This window comes from Mastomys coucha, unplaced genomic scaffold (assembly GCF_008632895.1).
Source record: "Mastomys coucha isolate ucsf_1 unplaced genomic scaffold, UCSF_Mcou_1 pScaffold1, whole genome shotgun sequence".
Lineage (NCBI taxonomy): Eukaryota > Metazoa > Chordata > Mammalia > Rodentia > Muridae > Mastomys > Mastomys coucha.
In genome coordinates this window covers 52,377,741-52,386,597 of record NW_022196891.1, presented here as the reverse complement: position 1 = coordinate 52,386,597, position 8,857 = coordinate 52,377,741, and the positions used below count along the sequence as shown (strand labels likewise).

General features: G+C 47.6%; 1 protein-coding gene across 1 annotated transcript; it reads right to left on the bottom strand.

Moving 5' to 3' along the window:
• Positions 1–2,631: 2,631 nt before the first annotated feature.
• LOC116096712 (RING finger protein 122-like) lies at positions 2,632–6,645 on the bottom strand. Its single transcript, XM_031378793.1, has 2 exons — positions 6,609–6,645; positions 2,632–3,062 (listed from the first exon to the last, which is right to left on the bottom strand). The coding sequence occupies exons 1-2, from the start codon at positions 6,643–6,645 to the stop codon at positions 2,632–2,634; spliced, it is 468 nt and encodes a 155-aa protein (XP_031234653.1).
• Positions 6,646–8,857: the final 2,212 nt, after the last annotated feature.

Below are 8,857 nucleotides of genomic sequence, written 5' to 3'. Positions count from 1 at the left end.
AGAAGGAGAAGGAGAAGGAGAAGGAGAAGGAGAAGGAGAAGGAGAAGGAGAGGAAGAAGAAGAAGAAGGAGAGGAAGAAGAAGAAGAACTTCTTTATTCTGGATAACCCTGAGAGAAATTCTTTCCATCTGTAGTCAGCTAGCCAAAGCTGGCAGGCAGGAACATGGAAGGGGCTAATGGGATATACCCAGGATCCTTGTTTCTTTGCAATCTTCACCAAAGGTCACCACTCTTAAAACTACACATTGGCAATAGCAAAATTATCAAGAGAATACTGGAGCAAGAGCTGCCCTCCCAAGCAGGCCTCCCTCCACTCACACTGCTGGACCCCAGCAGTGTTTGAATGGGGTCAAGTGTCTCACCCAGTAAAGTGTCTTGCCTGCTGACTCCTCCCTTTTCTCCCTGGGAAGTCATTGGTGGCCTCATTCCTGTTGCCTCAATACTCAGTGTTGTTTCGTCAGAGCTGCAACCTTGGTGAACACATCTGGATCACATGACAGCATTACCAGTCTGGCTTGGCTGCAGTGCAGGTGCAGAAGGGACCAATGACAAACTGAACAATGACATCACAAGATCGCCCTGTGGCCTGGAGGTCACTTCAAATGGGAGAATCCAAACAGACCAACAGTCCCAAGTAAATACCTCTGCTCCCATGTACCAGGAGCCCCTGGCTTACCCTGACAAACTAACAGGGCAGCAGATGTGGTAAGTCATACAATCAATATACACTTTGAAAAAAGGAGGGGAAGTGACCAGTAGAGAGCTACCAAGCACAGGATGTGGTGTTTTACAAGCCTGTATGCCAGAACTTGAGTTGTAGACACAGGAAAATCAGCTAGCTTCTGCTAGCCTGGACTACAAGTGGCAACATCTTGAAAAATACAAACAGGAAATAAATAGACACATCACCATCATCATCATCATGATTTCTACCCCTGGTCTCCTGGTGGCCAGAGAGATCTCCCTGTACTTTCTTGGTCAAGAGTCAACATGGACTGGAGTAGTAACTGTGAACAAATGGATAAACTTAGCCACCCCTGAGCTTCTCCAGATAAAGACTACTTCCATAGAGCAGACATGCCTGGCTTCACAGTTTCAAAGCACACTGGGGGGACATCTTGTTGAAGCCAGTGCTAAGCAACAGGACTGGAATGGCAGGAACAACCAGGGCTTAGATGGTTTTCACCTTGGAACTCTGCAATGCAAACCTGGGTCAGAGCCCGAGGAATGTCCTGGCAGGCAGAGGAGGTCAGAAAAAGCACCCTCAGGCAAGTCGGAGTGAGAGAGCTTGTACTCACCCCAAGGCTCTTTCATATGGCTTCAACACACTTTTAAATTGTGGAAAACAAAGATACACAGATGTATTGCAACATAAAGTAACACCCTGCTCATTGTTACAAAGTATCACCTTCGCAGTTTGTGTGTGTGTCTCTAAGGATTAAAGATGGAAACCCGGACACTCTGAGCTGTACCCCCAACCCCACCTTTGCCTTTAGAACTCTCTAGTCCTTCTGCCCAGTTGCCTGTGCCCTCTCTATTCTCTTCTCACACCAAGAATGACTTTGATCTATATCAATTAATTGCTCTATTTTCCACAATAGTTGTACCCCACATGCACGTGTCTTTAAGGAATGTATCCTTTAAGTTTGTGTGTGAGGGTTCATGCATTTATGAAAGCAAGTGCAGAGGCTGAAGATTGTCTTTGAGTGCCTTCCTCAATCTCCTTCTATCTTTTTTTAAAGAGAGAAACATGTTATTAAATTTAATTTTCTTTAAATACATAACTTTTCCTCACTCTCAGCCACTCTGCTCAAGGGAGGAAGGGGATACTCCACCCCTTCCATCCTGGGGGGCCGTGTGTATAAAGCCTGAGATGGTGAAGATGAAGTATAAAAATACAGAAGGGCAAGCAGACAGCCACACTACTGTACTCTCCTGACCATCTCCATCCCGAGGCCCATTTTGCTTTTTAAAAAAGCCCCTGAAAATGGGCTTGAGGATTAGACCCCTTCCTATAGCAAGGTCTCTTCAAAATCAACGGTGACTAGAAGGCTCTGAGATTAACCAGGGAAGGTTTGGTCCCATCACCCTGCAGTTGGCCAGGACGAAGCTGGCCTTTGCTTCCCATATAACATTGACTTTTCCCTCTTTTAGGTTCCTGCCTTCCTTTACTTCATACAGAGCCTTTCATCTTGGTTTCTTGACCTTTCTTTCCTTCCCCTGGGAAACCATTCCATGGAAGGCTCTGGCAGGAGTGAGGGATGAGGGTGGGGCAGAGCCACCTCACCCTTTCAAGGTCAGAGTCGCTTGTTCTCCAGTGGGATGTGCCCATGTTCACAGTCACGGAGTTGACTCCTTCCCGGGACAAAGATGAAGTGGGTAGAAGTGGATGGATAGTCAGTCCAGTACTAGGATAGAGTAGTCTACCTGAATGAGGCCATTGGAAATGGATAACGGAAAGAAGCCCTGGGAGGCAGAGACTGGATAAGTCTGGCACTGGTCCAGCAGTGCTGGTTGACACTCAGTTGTTATCCTTGCCTATTGTTGAGTGTGAATCTCGTTCATAGTGTAGAGGAACCCAGGTACCCACAAAGTAAGCAGTCTTCTCCAGTGTCCATATGCAAGGAGCCCTTACACCAGTTCATCCAGCAGGCTCCCAGTGCTCTTCGAAGTCTCCGTGGGGCCAGCAATGGGTTTGTTGCTCATGGGGCAGACACAATATACTTCTAGCCACTTCACCAGACTCTTGGAGTGAAAGGCATGCTGGTATGGAAGCACTCCTAGTTCATCCTTCCCCTTGAAGTCTTCCAGACAAACTGCACAGATCTGCCCATAGAGCTGTAACTTCTTAGCATCACCTTTAAGCACCTTGTAGCCATGTCGCTTGCTCAGTGCCTGGTTCCGGAGTTCGCTGATGAAGTAGTAGCAGAAGATGAGGCTGAGGATGAAGATGCCTGTGCCAAAGATGACCACGTAGATGTTGAGAGGAAGGTCTTGGAAACTGATTGGTAGCATCGAGCTGGACTTGTTGCTACTAACCAGTCCCAGGCCACAGAAACACCCTGCAAAGCAAGAGGTAAATAATACTAACATTAGACACTTAACCGCTGGTGCCCATGGCACACTGGGTTAGCATGACTGTCAGGCTCTAGCTCAAGCTTATATCCTGGCACTAACTACAAGCTATATGGTCCTGAAGAAATCTATCAAATGGACCCGATCTCCTTCCATCCGAATGTGTTATTTTGTAAGTTTGGTTGTTTTTGAGAGAGGGGGGTGTTTTTGAGAGAGAGGGGCGCTCTGGAACCAGAATTCACCTATTGGCTACATTAGCTGTCTATCAAGCTCTTGTCTCCACCTTCCTGCCACTTCCAACTTCCTGTTTGGTTTCTGGGGATCCAAAGTCAGGTCCTCTTAAGGCAAGCACCTTACCCACTGAGCATTCTCCCTAGCTTTGTATGCATTATTTAACCTTTTATGTTTTCAATTTCCTTTGTTCAACAAAACGTTAGTGAGACTCGGTCATGTTTGATTGAGACCATCATTTGTCCATTTTATGTTTATGCCGAAATTATCCTTTCTGTGACCAATAATGTTTGAGTTGTTTCCAGTTATCCTATATTATATGCACTATCACTATTAAGTGCTATCTTATAAGTGGCTTCTGGTGTAAAGATCATCTCTAGATGGATTATTTATTATTATTATTATTATTATTATTATTATTATTATTATTTTAGTTCATTTGTTTTTGAGATAGGGTCCCACTATGCAGCCCAAACTGGCCTTGAACTTGAGAGCCTCCTGCCCCAGCGCACAAACCTGACTCCTAATGGATTACTGCTTGTTTTGCCTAAGATATTTTTCCTTTTAATCCTGTTTGACTAGTGTTGTATGTAAGGAACTTACATCTTAACATTTATCTTGTGTCCAATTTGTTTCCGTTTTTTTCATGGGGAGCAATCTCATAAAGAAGGACTGTTGGGGAGGGGTAGATGACTAGTAAGTGGGGGGGTGGGGAGGGAGGGGGATGGAGAGAGAGGAAGAGGAGGGAGGGGGAGGGGGGACAGAAGCGGGTGGAAATGGAACAAGTAAGAGCAGAGTAAAATGACACACATATAAAACCCAAAACTTCACATCAACTTTAAAAAGTAAAAAATATGATCGCATTCACTATCCACTAATAAGTATAGCGATTTTGACCTTCTAAGTAATCACATGTTTTTAAGACCACAGTGAATGACTACAGTGGTTCCAAATGCCCTCAGCCTTTGATTGGGCCACTGATGCACACACTGTTTAGTAACATGTTGGCTGTGGCATGGAAGATCTGGGAAAGATATTTTTATCCTGTTTAGGCAGACTCCACTCAGCATAGCGCTGAAACCTGTCAAATACCTTTTTTAGCTTTCCCTGAAATAGTCATGGCTTTTTACTGAGCTACTGCGGTGAGAACGTTGCCAGGACAGGGTTTCATTGTCGCTGCTCTGTATTAAGTCAATTAGCAATACAGCACAGAGCACTTTCTGTCTTTTCTCAAGGTCAAACGTGTCATGATAACAACCTCACCCGCCACGGCGCCCACTTTCCCACATAGCTGAGAATGTAGCTATGTATCCAAGGGATTAGTGACTATTGACTGACAGCCTACAGGTCAAAGATCCTTTTCCTGTGCTAATGAGAGCCTCGTGCAGAGTCCAGTGGCAGAGCATTAAAAGGCTCTCCTAATCCCAGTCATTCCCTTGTGATTAGGATTATGATATAAAAAACTGCAGTTGGACTCCAGCTCTGCAGCCGCTGCCTGGTGAAGACAGCATCAGTGCAGGCAAGGCGAGAAGTATCCAAGCCAGTGAGGTCTGGTGTTAAAGTCCCTGGGAAAGGTTCCTGTCCCAGTGAGCTGCTGGCCTGCCCATCTTGGGGAGCAGGAGAGGCAGTGAGCAGGTAAGAACCACCCGTCTGTTCTCCAGGGGTCTTAGCTGCAGCCACTGTGGCACGAGATAGCTGGTGGATGTGTATGCTCGTGTATGTGCGTGCATATGTGTGTGTGTGCACGCATGCTGTGGCTGGCCTTTGCTACTTCGTGAGTTCTTCTCCCAGCCCCTTACCCTGGCACACATACCTTTACCCCCCTATCACTAGAGAAAGAAGAATAGAAGGGAGAGAGACAGAGATAGAGATCTATCTAATCTAACCTAATTTCTTTCTTTTTGTTTTTTCTTTGCATGTAGCCCGTGGTCTTTGCTACTTTGTGGGCTCTTTTTCCCATCCTTTATGCCCTCCACCCTTCATTTCACTCCCTATCACTATATAGGAGAGAAAAGGATAGAGGGGGAGGGAGAGAGGAAGGAGAGAGACAGAGACAGAGACAGAGACAGAGACAGAGACAAGAGAGACAGAGAGATCCTTGAATCTAAAACTTCTCTCTTCTTGTTTCTTTTTTAAGTACAACTGCTAACAAAATGCAACTAACCACCTCACCTACTGGGGCTCTAGCATTGATATACCCTCTGAAAAACTCCCAGCATTCCAAATGTCACACAGTCACAGAAACTGTCTGCAGCTGACAGAACCATGCCTCTGCTGGACCATGAAGCAAATCACAGTCAGCTGCTGCGAAGCTGCTCATGCCTCCACACTTGGGACTCAAACCAAAACAGATTTGTAATACTTCTGGGTTTTTGTTTTTGTATTTAAGAAACCAGAATTCCAGAAGTCTCACTAGATGTGCAGTGTATAAGGGGACGTAGCAGAAAGCATGGTAGCATCTGGAGATGCCCCGTGGCTGGCCACACGGCAGACCATGCCCCTTTGTGGTCTCTTCTACTTTGTCATTGCACATCTTTCTATCGTTACCTCTTCTTTTTCTTCCCTGTCTTTCCTGATAGCTGCTTCACCTCCAAGTTACCAGCCTATCTCAGGCCAGTGGCCTTTTGGGGAAGAGAGACAGTGTGAGAAGTCCAGGCAAGCATAAGGTCCTACGCATGTCAGTCAGAACCTGAATGCCCACCCTGAGCTTGCTCCTAAACACCATTCTCAGAGTGGAGGGCGGGACTGGCTCTTCTGAGTGGGTGCTCAAAGCCCTTGAAAGCAACCCAAATCTACCTCGTAAGCAGCAGTCCTTAAGCATGCTTATCTAGTAAAGACTTCCTTCCTCCCTCCTTCCCTTCCTCCCTCCCTCCCTCCCTTCCTTCCTCCCTCCCTTTCTCCCTTCTTCCCTCCCTACCTTCCCTCCTTCCTCCCTCCTTCCCTCCCTACCTTCCTTCTTCCCTTCCTCCCTTCCTTCCTCCCTTCCTTCCTCCCCTCCTTCCTTCCTTCCTGCCTTCCTTTCTCCCTTCCTTCCTCCCTCCCTTCCTTCCTCTCCTCCTTCCTTCCTTCCTCCCTTCCTTCCTCCCTTCCTTCCTCCCTCCCTTCCTTCCTCCCCTCCTTCCTTCCTTCCTTCCTGCCTTCCTTCCTCCCTTCCTTCCTTCCCTCCCCTCTTTCCTCCCTTCCTTCCTCCCTTCCTTCCTTCCCTCCTCTCTTTCCTTCCATCCTTCCCTCCTTCCTTCCTTCCTCCCTCCCTCCCTCCCTCCCTTCCTTCCTTCTTTCCTTCCTTTCTTAGCCACCCACACCTTTTGTGTTGCCAGAGACACAGTAGGGATCAGACATCGTGCTACCATTGTTGGTTTTCTCATGGGAACACCTGTGTGGTCAGTGCTTCCATAGGACTGGGCAGGATGTTAGGACAAGGACAGGCAGCTTCGGATGAGTGTGGCAGATGCAGGATGCTGTAGAGCACACCAGCACCACCAGTAGGGTAGCGGCAAGATATCTTTAATACATGAGAGTTAAAGGCCAATCTAGGCTATAGGAGACAAAAAAAGAGGTAAAATTATTGTGTGGCTTGAAAAACAAACACTCCTTTCTCATAGTCCTGACGTTTGTGAGTCAGGGAGGCAGGGTGGCCTCCGTGTGGTGAGGACTCTAGCTCCTGGTTTAGATCTCCTCTCACTGATCAGGGAAAAGGTTAACAGAGAGACAGCGAGCTCACCAGCATCTCTTCTTGTAAAGTCCCTCACCCAATCATGGGGACCCATCCTTGTGACCTAATTACCTCCCAAGAACCTTCATCTCCCAACAGGGTCATAATAAGGCTTCAGGACATGAAGGTGTCCTCAGTGGCTAGCAGGAAATGTGTGTCTCAAATTGCCCCACTGAGAGACCAACTGTTTTGGGTTCAGACTCCATCTTAGAGAACCTAACCTAAGGTTGAACTCAAATAAACTAACAGGCTGGTACCTGGTACCACTATCCAGTCTATCTCCCGCCCCCCTCCCCCTGCCAACAAGACCTATGTCTCCAGGTTACCCACCCCCGAACAAATCTAGCGTCTACCTCCAGTTTCCAGGTTACCCTGCAACCAAGACCTGCATCTCCAAGTTAGCCTCTCCAACAAATCCAATGTCTAACATAAATCTCTAGGTTATTCCCCCAATAAATCTGCACCTCCAGGTTACAAGTCCACCCCTGCCTAACAACCACCAATCAGGAGGAAAACAGAAATTAAGTTTATGGTTTGGCTCCCAGCACCAGCCAACTATGTTAAAGGCTACAATAGCCCCCAGTAGATGCTTGCCAGACTAGAAGCACTCACGTCTCATTTGTCATTTCATTTAAAACCTTGTTCTGATGAGTGTTCAGGCTTTTCACCATCGGAACCATCATGTGGGTAGGCAGCGAGTTTGGCCCAAGCTCGAGCTTGTGAATAAAGACCCTTGTGTGATTGCATTGGATCGGCTCCTGATTGGTCTTTCAGGGTTTACAAATGCTTTCTGGTACTACACCAAAGCTCATCAGGATATGGAATCCTGGGTCTTTCCCATCTAAAGAATCCGTGTCCATGGGGGAGACCATGGAATCAGTCCTTTCTCAGTGACCAGAGAGCCCACATGTACGCTGGTCAGTCTCATCCCTAGATCCCCAGGTACTGGAAAGGCACATAGCAACCCAGTCTTACTGTCTTTGGCTCTTGCTGAAGAGAGGTTTCGATCCCCTGCCCTGAGCCCTGCTGCTGGGGCCAGCTGCCTCCCTCCTTTACCATGTGTCCACCCGAGAACAAGCCAGGGGAGCTGGGGAAAGACAGGCTTCCAGTTGGACACGCTCCCTTAGTCTATGCACACAGAGGTGTCCCTCTCACCTTGTTTTTCCTTTACTGGACTCTAGCCTTGTTAGCTAGAAGGATAATCTTAGACAGGGTTTCTGTGTGTAGCCCTGGCTGTCCTGGAACTCACTTTGTAGAATAGGCTGGCCTTGAACTCATAGAGAACTGCCTGCCTCTGCCTCCTGAGAGCTGGGGTTAAAGGTATGGGCCACTATCACCCAGCTAGGGCAATCTTTCTCATTCCTCAGTCTGAAGTAAAACCTGATTCACAGTCTGTCAGCTTCTCAGCCCTGCAGGGTTCAGAGCACAGTGGAGAATCCTGGGAGGGAGGTACGGGGCCAGGGGTGATCTGCTTCACCCAGAGGCTTCTCGGAGAATGGTTCTTGTAGCAGCTCACATGGGTGAGGGGCTGTGTTTGTTTTACCAGGCTTGTTCACACCCATCTATGCTGTGTAGACGCTATTCTTTCTCAAATGCATCTCTCTCCTGCTACCCTCTGCTCATTCTGAGCCCCAGTTTGCCAGTGACACCCCTTCTCACATGATACCTTCCCCTCATTCAGCTCTTCCTGCAAGCAATCTATACTGCTCAGTGCTAGAACAACCCGAAGCTCCAACAGAAGTGTATAGCCTGTCCCCTCCCGCCTCAATGCTGCTGGAAATTTCTCAGGCTCATAGTCTATGGTGCTTCATTTTGTTCTCTAGTCCCTGAGACAGCAGA

What these genes read in the sequence shown, in the direction of transcription:
- LOC116096712 (XM_031378793.1), bottom strand. Translation starts at nt 6,645, where the DNA reads ATGTCTGATCCCTACTGTGTCTCTGGCAACACAAAAG. An exon ending in TGTCTCTGGCAACACAAAAG is followed by an intron (nt 3,063 to 6,608) that starts GTGTGGGTGGCT and finishes CTTGCTTTGCAG; the next exon opens with GGTGTTTCTGTGGCCTGGGA.